Consider the following 17,235-nt stretch of genomic DNA (forward strand, 5'->3'; position numbering starts at 1 on the left):
AGGCGTGCTTCTCAAATTTTTATTTCAAAAAGGTATTTGCATGAACTATGTCAAGAGCTAAACATCCACCAGCACTCATGTCTGTTCTTGAGAAATAACCTTCAAGAAGAGGCTACACGCTTGATTAGTTTTAAGGAAGTACTGAATTATTGAAAACTAACTGGTAGCCAACGCATCTCAACTGCTTCTACTTAGGCCAAGTTTTGCACGCACAAACTAGCACCTCGGTACCAACAACAGGAAGGCACAGCCTGGGCAGCAGCGACTCCTGTGCCACCAGCACTTTCCTAAGAAAGGCAAAGCGCCATCCCTTTCGTTGTTCACGCTGTCTTGAGTCAGGCCAGTCCTGTAACACGCTGCCCACTGGGTCTTAAACATGCTGTCACTTGGGAGCCCTCTCCCCTTGGCATGATGCAGAGTTAAGCCTCTGAAGACCATGTACCGGCTACAGGAGCTGGGTTAAGGATTTAACTTCACATGCCCAGGAATGGTCTGCATTGAAAAAATGTAACTAAGAACCAAAGGCAAAAAATGCAGGTAAAACAAAATTAGCAGAAGTAAAACAGACTGCATCTTTTGAAAAGGCATGCTGCTTGTGGTATTTTTTGTTTGTAAATCAACAACTAGATGGCACAGATTGCAACTGAATTTTGGCATATGTTTTACTTTTTCACTCTGCAGCATAAAATTAAAAAAAAACCAGACCCAAATGATGCAAAGAGAAAGCAGTAAAAAAAAGTGCAGAAAATTTATAAGCAGGTCTATTTAGGTGAGTAGACATAAAGCGGTCGAGATGGGGTAGCTGCAAAACAAGAAGTGAAAGTCTGAAGTCGTCAAAGCCTAGGAAATCAAACCTATGCCACACACTTAAAATGTCTGGGCTTCCCGCCCCCCCCCCCCCCCCAAAAAATAATGTAAATTTACTTTTCTTATGTATGATGAGGAGACATGCAGAGTCTAAGTGCTAGTTAGCATAAAATCCTACAAAGATAGCCCAAGATGCAAGTTCAGTTCAGAGGAGAATTCCTCTTGACATACCTCCACAGTTACACTTTCTTTTAGAAAAGCACACATTTCCATGAGAAATACATATTTTCATTGCCATATGCTAACATTAAGCCACTGGAGCTAACCAGGTGCAAAAGTTTAAAAACAGAAAAACAGTAGCATCAGCCATATTACAACAAAACCTGTATTTCCCGAAGTAGCAAAAGAGTATTTAGATGTTATCACATTTCACACTACCCTCCATCAACAGTATACTTCCCTTCAATCTATCCTCATTTTTAACCACCACATTAAATCAAGTATTTGAGGCCATGTGATTTACATATGAGGGGAAAAAAACCATACTATCATGCATGTTTCCCCTTCTATTTAAGGCTTCTGTTGTTATTTATAGAAGACTGAGGGATTCTTGAATTTCTGAGAGATAAAGATGATCTCAGTTTTCCAACCAGACTGTAGTTGCTAATACTAAAACTAAAAAAATACTCAGCTAATAAAAATATTCTAAAAGCATAACTGATTTAAGCTTATTACCAAAATAATGTACAAGTCTCAATAAAACACCTTCTCATCATGTCCTTTCTACATGTTTCTCTTCTCCCTTTTTTGGCCTTCTTGCTGTGCTTGGGTCGTCAGAAACCTACGTGGTTTTCCGCATCAAGCCACCAATTTACCAGGAAAGAATTCCACTTTCAATCATTCTAAGATCTGGCTTATCTGCGATCTCTCCTGTGCCCAGTGCTCTCTTTTCATAACTCAGGAAATTCCTCGGTGCCTGCCAAAGCCTGCCATTCTCTAACACGGCTAAGTGCCAGCTGAATTCCTCAGTTGCAGGGTAAGCCTGAAAAATTCTGCACTGAGGTCTCATTTTGTTTTGTTCTCTCAAATCACATTATCTGAACCATGATATACTCTATTTTAATGATCAATTAAAAAAAAAAATCTAGCTGAGTAGCAGGTTAATTGGGGTACGAAAAATTGCCTTGCCTTGCAGAAGCTCCGTCAACCATGAGGAAGTTTTGCACGAGTAAGGATTATTCCCCCCATGTCCACAGGGTTGCTAGGCAGCTTTTTCTTTCAGCACTTACTATGCTCTGGATGCCACGTTTAACTATCTACCTTCATGCCAGAGCCAACTCCTATGCCAGCCCAGAGACTCATCTCTGTGCTGCAGCAATGGGTACAGCAGTGGTCCCCAAACTGTAGTCCGTGAGAGAGTACAAGCAGTCTGCAGAGGGTCCACAAAACCAGTGCACTCTTGGCACAATTTTTCCATTTTCAATGAAAAGTTTCATAAGAAAGATGCTTAGTAGTGCCCAGGAAATACTGAAGGTGTTCTGCTCTAAATATAAATAATCAGATGAAACAAGCAAGCTGAACACGAAAGGTCGTTACAGACTTTGGATTTACTTCATTTGTGGCCAGTCTCATGCTGCTTTACCTGGAGTGCAGATCTCCAGCCCAGCTCTACTCCGCCACAGCTGCTCCCCTCTGAGCTCCCATTTTCCAAAACATTGATCTTCCAAAACTTTAAGCATGTGTTGAATTGTTACCATCTGAATAGTTCCATTTAACCTTGTCCATAAAAGTGATCTGCGCTTCTAAAAGGGAAAGGAAGATCTGCTAGACTACTTATTGCTCAGTGACAAAAATTTGGCCCAGATGATAGCACGAGCATTAACAGGGCAGACTAATCCTACAGTGGCTACCATCAGTTTCTTCAGCACTTTTTTTCTTTTTGTTTTCCATCTTTCAGGGGGGTCTTCTCCCTCCCCCATCTCTTTTTAAGATTTTAAAATGTTGGCATCGCAGATCCTGACAGCTCCATTCAGTGGCTTCATGTGAATTCATTCCAAGACATTCTTGGCTCATCTCTCCCTGACATCCATGTCAGCAGCTAGCCAGCCAAAATAAGGCTACTCGCAAGTACATTCCCTTTTCCTGTTTTGACCAGTGTGGAAACCAGCATCATGTATGCCCCTTGCATCACAGCATCTCCAAGGTACAGCTTCCTTATCCACTCAGGCAGCAAATGCTCCATTCGGAGTGTCATTATTTAACATTGGGGTTAGTGCAGCAACCTCTTTCCCAGTCGGACAAGCATATTCAAGCCTGGCCTCCACCAGCTCCAGTTCCTGATGCTAGCACCCTTTGCCCACACCATCTCTCCGTTCCTTCATTTGCTCCCTTCTCCCTTGGGCACTCACAGACTCCTTGACACCATTTTCGACAACCTCACCCTTCCTCTTGCCTTCATTACCAGCACATCCCCTTTGGCCCCCAATCACATACTGGTGCCAGCCTGCATCTGTCCAGTTGCCAAGGAAATTGCCTTTCTGCCCTGCAGCTCCCAGCCCTTAGGAAGAGCTCCCAGTAAACATCCTCCATCTACTGCGCCCTTCTGTATCTTCCTTGAAACCAGCTGACAAAACCTCAAGGACAAAGGTTAAACGGCCTGCTGATCCACTGGCAGCTGCTCCTCTCAAGCACATATCATGGCCCGGTCGTTTCCTAATGCCTCCCCTTTTAGTCTACAAGCTGCCTTGGTTTGCCAGCTCTTCTGGAAGAGGGGCATCCCCCCCTCGCACCTTACAGACACGATTCCTCATGGCTACCCTAATACAAACACTTCTGAGCCCTGTTAATGATGTCAGAGTACAACTCTCTCATAGTGAGTCATAATGACTAATTTCCTACCATCCTTCAATGTTGTACAAAGTCAATTGTCCGGCTGGGGTCCTGCCCACTTGTCACAGGCTCTCAACCTTTCCAGTCCCTTGCTACATTGTTCGAGGTCTTCCTCTCCATTCAGACCGTCCCTCTTGCCCCTGATTACACCATTCTTCCTCTTTGCACTGGCCACTGACTTCCCATTTAGTAAAAAGGCAAAACAAAGATAAAAGGTATAATCATCGTATAACATCCTAGATATGATTAAAGACCAGCTTAAATTTTCTAAGCCTGACTAGTAACTTTGGTCACCCACATATTACGGGCCCGAATGAGACCGTATTTTCACAAGGTGCTCACCATCCATGTCCTGCAGATATCACGCCAGGAACCCAAGACTTTGAAAATCCACCCCAGTGGTAGCACACAAAACAGAACAAGAACAGCCAGATAACCCCATTGCCTAAGCAGGGACAAGTCACAAAGCAATGTAAGGAAGAGCTTCCACAGAGAGTGTAAAAACTAATTGGTATGTATTCTTTCCAAGATCCAATCGTACACACATACTACAAGGAGTACTGCTGGCTGCTAAGTGTAACTACATTTAAAACCACAGTGTTTCAAGATCTGGATGAAAAGCAGATTGAATGTCGGCACATTACACAAACTTTAAAAATAAGTCAATTTTAAAATTGCAGATTGCAAGAAAAATTAAATTGGATTTAAATATAGGAAAGCAAGTATTTGCATGTAGCTTGTGCTCAAACCACAACAGCAGCTACAAGTGCATACACAAAATTTATACTTTAGCCTTGCTGTATCAGTGTTTGAAAGTGCTGAAACACACTGACAAAATAATGGTTGTGTCCATATTTAAAGGTGTCATTTAAGAACAGAATACACAAATGTTTCTGCTGATGTAGAAAAAAGGGTAAGATCTGCAGCCTGCGTAACAGTAGAACTTCTGAAGATTACTGATTAGACAAAAAAAAAAAATCAGTGCATACTGGAAGAAGATAATATTCAAAATTACACGGAGGACTGATTTGACTGTCTCTTCTCTCAGCAGCTCAGACCATATACAAAAGATACAAATGGATAAAAGACATCTGATGAAATCCTTACTATTCTAAGAAAGTCCTAGATTTTCCTCTAAGCATTTGCTGTTTCTCCAGACTACGAAACAGACTCAATTCACTCACCTCCATCCCTTTGCTCTAGATGTATTAAAAACAATGTGTGATGCAAACCCTTCACAGTAGGGCCTTAGCTACATAACACATATTAATTTTTCTCATAGTATTTAATGAAAATTATTTATTTTTATGGAGGGCTCAAAGATCACTTCTAGGCAGAGAAACTAGAAATCACTCTCTTTAACAACCAACATGTTATACTTAAGACCTTCTGTGCAACATGACAGCAATACCTTATACTGGATTATACAACTAAAAGATCCATTGTCAGTAAATTTTCTTATTGAGGAGGGAAGAGTTCAGCAAGTTACAACATTGCATGCTGGTCTCAGAAAACAAATAGGTTTTTACCAATTTTTCTTGTAACAGGAGTTTCACTAAATTATTAAACATATTTTTCTAATGCCACAGATCTCTCCTAACCTGTTTATCTCCAAACCTCATCTCTCCATTTTATAAGGGTGCTATATCTTCCTCATGGTAATGTGGATGAGAAATACCTTATTGTGAAATACCTTCTTAATACAACACAGCCCTAAATCAATGAGACAGGAACTTCTGTTTTGCTGTCCTGCCTACCCCTTCCGCTGCATCAATGTGGGGATACTGCCATAACGTACACCTTTCCTCCCTAGGACTATCAGTTTGACACCACATTCATCATTTGCCGCAAAAAGCCTACGGAAGAACACTCTCTACCCTTTCTCATGTTTCCAGAGAACTAATTCTTGGTGGCCACAGGAGAAGGCAGCAGACTCATTTCAGACTTGTTTCTGCATTCCCAAATCTCACCGTTGACGCTTCCCTCAGGAGTCTTTGTATCACAGACAGAACTGCACAGATCCACAAAGACCCACTTTTTTTTCATCCCTTCTCTCTCACAGATAGACAGCATGAAACATCAAAACTGTTTAGGAAGATGTTTGATAGGTAACGAGGGGACAAGTTTAATTTCCCCTCTCCTTTTTACATTTTTACCTTACTCCATCAGAGCAAGCCGTACAAGCCCACCAGCATCCTGGCTGCTTCTTTAGCCATTTAATTTACCCCAGCACCTATGCGACCATGACGGCTTCTTCGCTGACCGGCACACCCACACGTGCTGCAGACACACCTCCCGGGGTGACTGCACTGAGCACACAAATTGCGGCAGCGCACGCAAGGTGTAGTAGCGTGACAGGAAAACAGAATTCCTTTAAAAAGCAGGACAATAAAAAAATGCCTCTCTGCAACCTACTTCCGTTAGTCCTGCAACACTGCAACACAAATACTCGCTTTCATGACACCTCCTGTAAAAGACCTGAGACCCACACACATTTTCAGCTTGTACTTGCAGTCAGGTCTGGCCTCTTGCCTGACTCCTGCCCCACAGTCACTTCTGGCCATCTCACAGCCTGATCGCCCTGAGCGAAGAAAAGGGGAAGAGGAACGGGCTGCTTGCAGCACGTTGCATGTTATGGACACTTATTACATAATGCTGAAAACAAAGTGCATTAGCTACCGACCACGCTTGGAAATACCACCCACAGCACGGCCACTCTCGCTCATGGAGTTAATCCCACAAAGGGCACAAACTTCAGCTAATTGTTGTGGCCGACACAACTCCAGCATTCAGTACAAGGACCCACAGTCTCCAATGTCAACAGGTGTTGCGTTCTTATTCAAAATATTTATTTAGCCAGATTCCTGCTATTATTCCCAGGCCAAGACAGTCCCATAAAGCGGGGCCAAGACGGGATCAGATTCAGCAAGCTGCCTGAGAGCTCTTTTAAGAGCACAAACATTACTTCAGCATATAAGCTAAGGGAAGAATGGCACAGTTGGAGCCTCTTGACTAATTCTCCTGTTTATATCCAAATAAGAGAGCACTGTGGAACCTCGCTCTCCCCTTGGCAAGCTATGAATTTCACTTGGACACAGCCAACCCCTATAGATAGGACCTTGTGGCTACACCACAACAGATTTTGGCCAAAAAGGGTACCAAGGACATGCAGTTGAAAGCGGACCAGAAGCACAACAAGGGTTTGTGCGTTGACGTCTCTGGAAGGACAAAGCGCTCGCCTCGGCAGAATGAAAATAAGCCTCCTTGAGCATGAGGAAGGGCCTGTGCAAGCCTCCCACAGGACAGAGGCATCCAGGAGCCGCAGCGACTGGCAATGCCATGTGATGAACGGTAGCCTCAATAGAGAAAATGCAATTCATGGCCCCCAAGTGAGCTTCGAAAGTGGGCGGCCATGTCCCCTTGTCCAGTCCCGAGTGTGACCGCCTCAGAGAGGCCCCAGGCCCAGCACCCCCATGTCCACTGTAGAGGCTGCTGGTGGGGACAGCCCAGGCCCATGTCACGGCCCCTCACACCCGCCTCGGGCCCCGGCCCCACACCGCGTCCCCTGGGCTTGCCACCCCTCTTCTCCTCGCTGCCCCCGGCCGGGGCGGGCCGGGCCGGGCCAGGCCAGGCCGCCCCACTTGCCTTGAGCTGGGACTTGGAGACCTTCCCGCTGCGGTCGAGGTCGAGGGCGGTGAAGGCGTGCCAGATGGACTTCAGCAGCTCCTCCTTGAGGCCCACCATGGCCGGCCCGCCGGCTACCGCTGCCCCGCTCCCGCGGTCGCTCTGCCTTCGCTTCGCCTCGCCCGGCCCCGCCGCCGCCGCGCCCGCCCCGCGCCGCCCCGGGGGCGGGTGCCCGGCCGTGCCCTGCCCGGCTCCGCAGGCGCCGCCCCGGGAGCCGCGCGCGTCCCGCCTCAGAGGCAAGGGCCGAGGGCAGCGGGGCGGAGAGGCCGCGCGGGGGCCGGGGCGGCCTCGGGCGCGGAGGCGAGCGGGCGCCTCGCGAGGTGCGCCTGAGCTCCCCGCGGGCAGCGGCGGCCCCCGCGAGGTACCTGCCTCAGCAGCGCCGGCTCCACGGGCGCTGCCAGAGACCAGCCCGCGCTGCGGGTGGCTCCGTGCCCCAGCCCACGGCTGTTCGTGCAGGAGACACGCTGATTTTCACAGACGCTCGCACAGAGAAGAGCAGCTTTCCTCGTAGGCTATTTCAGCCCCAAGAATTTCAAAAAGCAGCTTGCAACGAAGGCTGTGTACGGCAGGAGTGAATGAAGTCCAATGAAAAATAACAGGGGCAGGGTTAAAAGAAACTTCACCGCTACTTCAGCGCAGGAGTGGTACAAAATATAATCACAAGGAAGCAGTTTTGTTGTTGTTAGCTTTTGGGGATGTGTTTTGGGGTGGGTTGGTTTTTTTTTTGTTAAGTCCTCTTAAATGCTGTGGTAATTCAACTGAGCAATGATGAGAGCAGCTGCTGTGTGAGGACTTGAGATGTCTCCGCACTCCTTGTGCTTTCTAGTAGATCCCTCAATGGTATTTCTCTGCCAACAATATTAGTTGCATCTAGGCCAGAAGCGGTGAGAAGGCAATGCCACAACATATACTGCTTTGAATACTGCATCTGAGAGATTCACAGTGCACACAGCTCATGATGAAGTCAAGGTTTTATTTTCATGGACTTTAAGCAGAACCATTAAGATGCCAAATTCCAGGCATCAAGCAAACAAGGAAAAAGATTTTAACTTTTGTCCAATTTTAGTCTTCATTCAGCTGCATCATCAGAACAAAAATGGCACTCTGCAAGTGCAATAGTTCTGGCAGGTACAGCAAGATGACTGTTTTGCACCAGGTGGTGCTGGTTCATTCTGATCTCAGTTAGAAAGGCACTCAGACCCTAAAGTACCACTTAAATGCCATTTATTGGAGCTAACACTGTAATAGAGAGGACAGTGTAAATAATCTTACATTCCTTTAGGTGCTGGGAACCCTGAGCTGTGCAGCATCAACCAGGTCTCTGATCAAGGCGCAGCATGTCACACAGATCCTGCCCATGAAAAAGTTACACCATTTTGGTCATTCAAGCTATTACAGGATTTTCTTACAAGGTGTCATGGTTTAACCCCAACCAGCAGATAAGCACCACACAGCTGCTCACTCACTCCCCCCACGGTGGGATGGGGAAGAGAATTGGAAGGGTAAAAGTGAGAAAACTCATGGGTTGAGATAAAGACAGTTTCATAGGTAAAGCAAAAGCCATGCCCACAAGCAAAGCAAAACAAGGAATTCATTCACCACGTCCCATCGGCAGGCAGGTGTTCAGCCATCTCCAGGGAAGCAGGGCTCCATCACGCATAATTGTTACTTGGGAAGACAAATGCCATTACTCCCAACGTCCCCCCCTTCCTTCTTCTTCCCCCAGCTTTATATGCTGAGCATGACGTCCCATGGTGTGGAATATCCCTTTGGTCGGTTGGGGTCAGCTGTCCCAGCTGTGTCCCCTCCCAACTTCTTGTGCACCCCCAGCCTGCTCGCTGGTGGGGTGGGGTGAGAAGCAGAAAGGGCCTTGACTCTGGGTAAGCACTGCTCAGCAGTAACTAAACCAGCCCTGTATTATCAACACTGTTTTCAGCACAAATCCAAACCATAGCCCCATACTAGGTACTATGAAGAAAACTAATACTATCCCAGCCAAAAGCAGCACACAAGGAAACAGCTCTCTACGTTGTTTCTACAGCTAAACAGAAAGGATGTTAACACGAGAACTTCTTGTTCCATTTTCAGATAAAGGGCAGGCCACGCAGCGGATATAATCGCAGGTACCAAGCGGGAGCTGCCCGCAGGCTCCTCTGGTACAATCAGCTGGGCAGATGTATGCCCTGGCCGCAGGAGACACGCAGCCCCACGTGGGCCCGGAGGCCAGGCTGGACGGGCAGCGCAGTGCAGCACAAGCTGAGTACACACAGGCCTAACGTACGTGGATCACTAATGCTTGATATACAATGGTCTTCTGGTCAGGATCACTACGGATGAGCAGATAGCAAAGTCCGCTGTGGGAAGTACTTTTAATTCTCATATGTAATAATTCATAAAATGAGTTTTCTGTATGTGGGAAATTGGAGACTGGAATGATCCACAGATTTCTGGTAATTTTTACTCTTTAGTGTCTTCTCTAGTTTACAGCAAGCAACAAAAATACTCTAGCAATGCAGAGATATCGTAGCCTCTCAGTAGCACAGTGAATAGTCAAACACAACCTACCTTATTCACCAGCTGTATCCTAGCAACCTTTTTCCCCTCATTTTTCTTAACCTTTTTCTCCATAGTTTATTCAGGACTTTGGAATCCACAAACAATTATTTATGCTCTTTCCTCAAGATGGATGGTGTCAAATATACAATTAATGTCAAAGATTAATTGCATTAAATTTCCTAATGAACCTGATTTGCTAACATTATAACTGTTAATATTACCAGAAACATCTATCATCCTGAAATACATTAGCATTTCTCCAATTTGACCACAGCTACTCCACTTAAGGAGGAAGGAGACAACTTTTGTATATGCAGATAACCTAACAAACTATTTTATTTGGTAGCTGAGCAACTACAAGGTCACCAGTAAACAGAGAACATACCTATTAAAGTGCATTAAAATACAGCTAGGTTCTGTGAAATGTCACTGAGGAAAAACAATTAATATAGTTCACACATGAATCTCCTCATGGCAGGGACTTAATTTCTGTTTTGAACAGAGTTCAGTGATTTTTGGCAGCTCATTTTCATAAAAACAGTAGAGTGGAAAAATGAAACTAAAACAAAATGCCCCACAAAGTAATTGTAAAAAATACCTGTGTGCTTCTCTTCACTCTTTTTGCTGGCTTCTGTTATTCCTGATTTAAATGACATGCTAAAATCCTTTGCCAGAACAGGACTTGTTTTCCACTAAGAATATAAATAGTCCCATTCAGCTCAATAGGTTAACAGTCCATGCTTAAATGTTTCATTAAAATGAGTAGTTTACATAAGCCTCAGCTGCTCCAGCTTTTGGTAGGTTAATCAAAAGGATACTTACAAGTTATGCATAGAACTAGTACATGATTTTATACAGACATACTCATATTTAAAATAGTTTTTATAGGATTGAACTAATTGAGCAAAACCAGTTAAACTGAAGTTCATATGCAGACATAAACTTGCTGTTGAACAAAACCTTTGTTTTTTATACTTACCCGAAATAGCTTTAACAAAGTTACAGGACTAACTGCACCCACACCCAAAGTGTGAGTTATTTTAAGCAACTCTTCTGTTTTAATGTGCTAGTCTGGATCTTTGCTTATCAAAGACTTTACATTCTAAACCTTTGAAGATAAGATTGACATATAATCCACAGAACATTAATTAACAGTGATCACACTTAACCATGAAGTCCTTGAGAGCACTACATAAACTCTAAATTGCTTGCATGGTACAAAAGTGAGTTCTGATGCAACTTAACGTACTTCTGCTTTTCTTGAAAGTTGTCTGAGATCTCAGCAACTTTATTTTAAAACTGTGCTTATTCTAATCTTGTTTGCTCACCACAGTTAAAAACATGACTGATGGGTGGTGAGGAGATCAGGGAGGGAAAACTGGCTCACAGTCTCAGAGTGACTCACACTTTCAGGAAGAAGCTTTAGTTAGACCCTGCTGAGGCTCAGCCTTAAGAGGTCAATCACTTTTCTCTTCCTCCTCCCTGCAGAAGCTTAATTACTCCTTGTTAGCCAAATAATAAGTATTTGTCAGGGAGGTTCTAACCAGAGGAAAGATTACACATTTGAACTGTTACTAATTTTATTTTATGCCACTGAGTCAGTTAAAATGCCATCAAGGAAAGAATTCAGACACATCGGCAACTCAGTTTTCTGCTCATTGTTAGCCCTGAGAAAAATCTTCCTGAACTGTGGCTAGACCAGTCATTTTCATTCTCCACAGTAAAACTAAATTGAAGCAAACAGAAATTGAAAATCATTAAGCCAACTTTGTAGCAAACTGTTTCCAGTATCTGCCATTTCACAGCAATGTTTCAGTAGAAAATAAAACTAAATCAAATGCCAGTGTTCATGATCAATGCGTTATAGTTTCTGAACAGACTAGTCCCACCATAAAACATCTCAAGGAAGCATTGGGGGACAGTGTAAAAAACAGTAAGTATATTTGACATTATACCGTAACCCAGTCCTCAAGCCATTTCAGGCATTGTTTTTTTCTGTTATTTTAAAATACTTTTAAAAGTTTTATCTCTGACCTTATCCACATTCCTCAAACATTCTCACTGAAACTATGTAGAAATTAAGGACAAAAAATTACTTTAGGTGAAATAGGAAGCAGCATTAGATGCTGAACCAGAATGGCAGCTCAGTCTCTCCTACCAAAAAAAAAGAGTTGATTTGCCATTCACTTCTAAGACTTCTAGAGCAATCTTTGAAGTGATTCCAGCAAAGCACACCTACTTTACTATCATTTTCTACTATTTATATTCATATGCACAACACATGCCTTTCTATTCAAACTTGACAAAAGAAATACAATGAAAAGGTAAAACACAGAGCATTAAGTTACCTTTCAGTTCCTCCCTGGTAACACACATCTTACTCTGCACTTGTACATGATAAGGTATTTCTCACCAAGTTACAGAACTCACCGTAGAACAGAATACAACAGATACCTTACTTGCAGAAAGGAAAAGGAAATTAAATCCCAGGTGTGTACTGCAGTAACCATCTGACACCATGTTTTGGGATGGAAACTGGAGAGAGAAATGGTCAATGGAAAAAGCCATTTAAGCAGAGTCAATATTGATTGACAGTCTTCTACTGTCTGACTCAGTGTCTACAAGACCAAAAGGAGATTAAAATCCCATTTGCTAAGGCATGGAACAAATACATGGGGAGATTCTACCCTAAACATCTTAACACCTAAGTAGCTGAGAGTGAAAAGAGGCAAGAGGAAACAGTCGCAGAAGTAGGAAGATAACCCAAGAGCAGTGGTTGGTGAGACTACTAAAGGTTGGGAACAGGAGGTATTTCTCCTGTCCTCCCCATCCCTATCCTGTAGAACACTTTGCCTAAAATACTTTCATTGGTGGTGCGTTCTGTTGTCTGTAAATCAATAGATGAACAAGGTCGTCTCCATCAGGATGCAGGCTGAACACACAGAATCTTTTCCTGTGCATAAATAGTAATTCAGTAACAGCAGCCATTTTTATGTCCATTAGCCCACCTACCTGGCAGTGATCCTATGGATACATAGAAGATCATGAATTAGAATTAGGCCAGTTATTCTGCTTTCATCTTGAGTGAAACAGAGAAATCAGTTTAGACCAGCATGATTATTCAGATGTCATGCTAAATATTGATGCTGCATAGTAGAAGGGAGTCAAATGACTGGCAAAAGGAAGATCTTTGAAACCAATTCTTCAGATTTTTCAAGACTATCCAGAATCTCAGATAATTTTTAAGCATGTACAACCTCAGATCTCTGAGCAACATGTTAAACAGTAATAAATTGTTTCCTGTTTGATTAGGCGCAGCAATATTCTCTCCTCGGGGCACCTCCCTTTCCCCTACCCCGATCCCATTATACTTTGGGAAGATAGCATCTTCATTTAATTCCAACTGTTTAAACAGAAGCAGGACCTTAACTTCCTGTGTGCTGTCCTGCCCAGTCACTGCTTCTTCCTGCTTTCTCTCTCCAGTGTTTCTTGAGATGAGAACCTATATGTCAGCTCAGCAGCCTCCAGTCGGGGGAGCTCGCAGCTCTCTCTCAGATGGTTTCCATGGTTCACTGAAAGAAGCTAAGGTTCAGGCAGGGAACAGCCCTGCTTTTGACTCTTGCTGGCCATTGCTTTAGACCCAAGTCCTCAAGCACCGCTATAGCGGTGATATTCATAGGTAGCACACATGCACAGATTTATTAAGCGTGCATACGTGTTATATACCAAATCACATATATGGTAAAATCATGAGGATGCCTTTTCCAAGCTTACAGAACCAAGGGGGTGGGTGCGGATGAAAAAATAAAAAAAGTCAACACTTACCTGAGCTACTGCTGGCAAGAATACTCAATCATTACTGCAGAACAAGATAATGATTTCTAACAGTCATGGTTGAGTGTCATACTAGCACACAAACACTTTAAAGACAAAAGTTTAGTGTACAGTTGACTATTTTGTCCAGCAGGTGTTGCTGGAGACTACAAAACACATGAAAGACAAGGTCAAGCTGGTCAGCTTTTGGTAGGGGGTCAAACAATGCATGGCACTTTTCTTTTTTTCCCCCCAGTTCAACAAGAAGGATAGGGTGACTAAGTATACTTTTATTCACAAAACTTTTCAATGTTATAGTCTAAAGTAATGCAATCTATGAAATTGAAATCCTATTTTCAAATATACAAGCAGTGTCTACCTCCATTTCTAGGTAGCGGTAAAGCTTGTCTGTAACTTCATAAAAAAGCCAAGTAGTCAGTAAGTTTTTCAGGTTCTACATCTTACTAATTCAGATCCATCCCAACTAAAATAAAACATGTTATTAGGTCTGTGGTAATCAACAGCTTGTATCCAGGGGTGGGGTGGGGAAGCAGGAAATCAGGGAGCCAATAGGACAATTGGAAACTACAAAAAACCCCAAACAAACTAGACAAATGCTGTGTATCAATAGCTTAACAAAAACAAAACAAAAAGACTAAGATGACCTTAGTAATTCTAGCTGGTTAACCCTTTGAGAATTCATGGCAAAAATTGCTGGGAGTTTGATACGCAATCTACGAAAGTAGAACAACAATTTCTAGTTATGCTACAGTTTCCAACTAGAAGGCGCTAGCTGCCCTTTACAGACACACTCCTCGTCCATCTGTTGGCCTTCATGGCTATATTGGACCAGTAGTATGCATGACTATCACAGTATTGTTTTCCGGAAAAAATATTCTCTGAGTAAATCCAATTGTGTTTTGACAGTAATGGCATAAATAGAATTTCATATAGTATTTGAACATCATATGTGACTCAAAATATTTTGAAAAATATAGCATTTATGATTCGATTATAATGGTTTAGCCTGCAAAACAATGAAAAACTAAGGACCATCAATATTTCTACAGGTAGTCCATGGAAAGGCTTGATTCTCAAGACGAATTATCCAAAAAGTGAATCAATGCTTGATACTTGAAATTCACATTAAGAAGATGGGGGGGTTAATGCTGTTTTTGTTTGTTTGTTTCCAACAAGAACTAGTTTTGTACAGTCAAATGGAAGACAATTCATCCACAAATAAAGCATTTAGATGGAACAATTTCAGAATATTCTTTAAGAAAGCTGCATTTGTCAGTGTTAAGTGGTGTCATGTCTTTACAGGAAACTAATTCCGTAAGAGCTTTAGTCCATCACACCGCCCACTCTTTGAGCACAAGATGCAGCAAGACTAAGCAAGACTAGACAGGTAGGGTTGTCCAGTAACGTATCATTACAAGATGGATTACAGACACTCAATTTATATTCAAAGACTGAAGACAAAGAAGCAGACAAATACCTAGAGGCGGTGGGGATATGAAATACCTGCTTTCAGTTATTTTTAGGTTCTCTTTCTATGTAGTTCTTCAAGAAGTCAGGTACTCTGATCAAAAAAGTTAAGGTACTATGCTACCTCTGTATTGGAAAATTAAGCTAGATGAATTAACGAGAAAAATGGTTAAACATTAAATGTAGCTATTTTGAATAACACATTTGCCACCCAACTCTAATGCTTGCTTCTTAAATTGAGATAAAGCTTTCTTCTTAAAGTGCTGAAGCTCATCTTGTTACACCATGCTTGGCAGAATTTCTTCAACTGACATCTGACTTTCTACATTTTGCAGGAGGCTAGTAGCTCCTTCCACCTGAAATTGCTTGACTTAACTACATACAAGGCTTGCTTAACTACATACGAGTTTTGCCCAAAAGTCATTTTTTGCAATAAATTCGTAAGCTACCAAAATTACTGTCAGATTGTTTCTATTAAGAAAGAAAAAACCCTTCAATGACAGTAAAAATAGATACCACTTCTCACTCAGCAAGCATCTGAATCATGAATCACTGGATGCTGCGAGTATTCATGGGAAGCATTAACGCACACTTTCCAAATTCTCTGCGTCTTCCCACTGGCCACTGTTGGGGCCAGGATTCTCAGCCTCACCGTTGGCCTCAGGAAAGCTTATGAAAATTTGAGATAAAATTTCACCATTCTTACTGCTCTCAAACTACTTAAAAACCCCTGAAGCTCCTTTTTAAACATTCTCCTTGGCACACAGGAGAAAGTTAAAACATCCAAAGCCACTTCAGTTGCATGGTTTAGGCTGGGCTTCCCTTCCATAGCAGATACAAAACCTGTGACCAGCAAAAGAATAGAATCATAGAATCATTTAGGTTGGAAAAGACACTTAAGATCATCAAGTCCAAGCATTAACCTAACACTGTCAAGTCTGCCACTAAACCACATCCCTAAGTGCCACATCTACATGTCTTAAATACCTCCAGGGACATGACTCAACCACTTGAGTCTTTTAAATACCTCCAGGGATGGAGACTCAACCACTCAGCCTGTTCCAATACTTGACAACCCTTTCAGCGAAGAAAATTTTTCCTAATATCCAGTCTAAACCTCCCCTCGTGCAACTTGAGACCATTTGCTCTTGCCCTATCACTTGTTACTTGGGAAGAGACCAATACCCACCTCACTATAACCTTCTTTCAGGTAGTTGTGGAGAGCGGTAAGGTCTCAGCCTCCTTTTCTCCAGACTAAACAAGCCCAGTTCCCTCAGCCGCTCCTCATAAGACTTGTTCTCTAGACCCTTCACCAGCTTCATTGCTCTTCTTGGGACAGGCTCCAGCACCTCCATGTCTTTCTTGTAGTGGGGGGCCCAAAACTGAGCACAGTATTCAAGGTGCGGCCTCACCAGTGCCGAGTACAGCGAGGTGATCACTTCCCTAGCCCTGCTGGCCACACTATTTCTGACACAAGCCAGGATGTCATTGGCCTTCTTGGCCACCTGGGCACACTGCCGACTCACATTCAGCTGGCTGCTGACCAACACCCCCAGGTCCTTTTCCGCCAGGCTTTCCAGCCACTCTTCCCCAAGCCTGTAGTGTTGCATGGGGTTGTTGTGACCCAAGTGCAGGACCCAGCACTTAGCCTTGTTGAGTCTCATACAACTGGCCTTGGCCCATTGATCCAGCCTGTCCAGATCCCTCTGTAGAGCCTTTCCACCCTCAAAGCAGATGAATGCTCCTGCCCAACTTGGCGTCATCTGCAAACTGAGGGTGCACTGATACTGAGCCCTGGGGAATGCCACTTGTGACCGGCCACCATCTGGACTGAACTCCATTCACCACCAGTCTTTGGGCCTGGCCATCCAGCCAGTTTTTTTTACCCAGAGTACATTTCTACAAGCCTACATAGCTACTGTGTATGGCTTGCTTGCACAGCAAAACCTGTACTGATGTTACAAGCCTCTGAAAGTGAGTGATGCAAGAGCACATAAT

General features: G+C 43.4%; 1 protein-coding gene across 2 annotated transcripts in view; it reads right to left on the reverse strand.

The window, feature by feature from the left end:
- Window positions 1–7,444, reverse strand: part of SWAP70 (switching B cell complex subunit SWAP70) — a 41,905-nt gene extending 34,461 nt beyond the window's left edge. For both annotated transcript variants that reach the window (XM_050897276.1, XM_050897275.1), the window contains exon 1: window positions 7,342–7,444. In XM_050897276.1, coding sequence (XP_050753233.1) covers window positions 7,342–7,440 — 99 coding nt within the window. In that variant the 5' untranslated portion in view covers window positions 7,441–7,444. The remainder of the gene's footprint in view (window positions 1–7,341) is intronic.
- Window positions 7,445–17,235: the final 9,791 nt, after the last annotated feature.

The sequence above is a fragment of the Gymnogyps californianus genome, chromosome 5, assembly GCF_018139145.2.
Source record: "Gymnogyps californianus isolate 813 chromosome 5, ASM1813914v2, whole genome shotgun sequence".
In the NCBI taxonomy this organism is placed as follows: domain Eukaryota; kingdom Metazoa; phylum Chordata; class Aves; order Accipitriformes; family Cathartidae; genus Gymnogyps; species Gymnogyps californianus.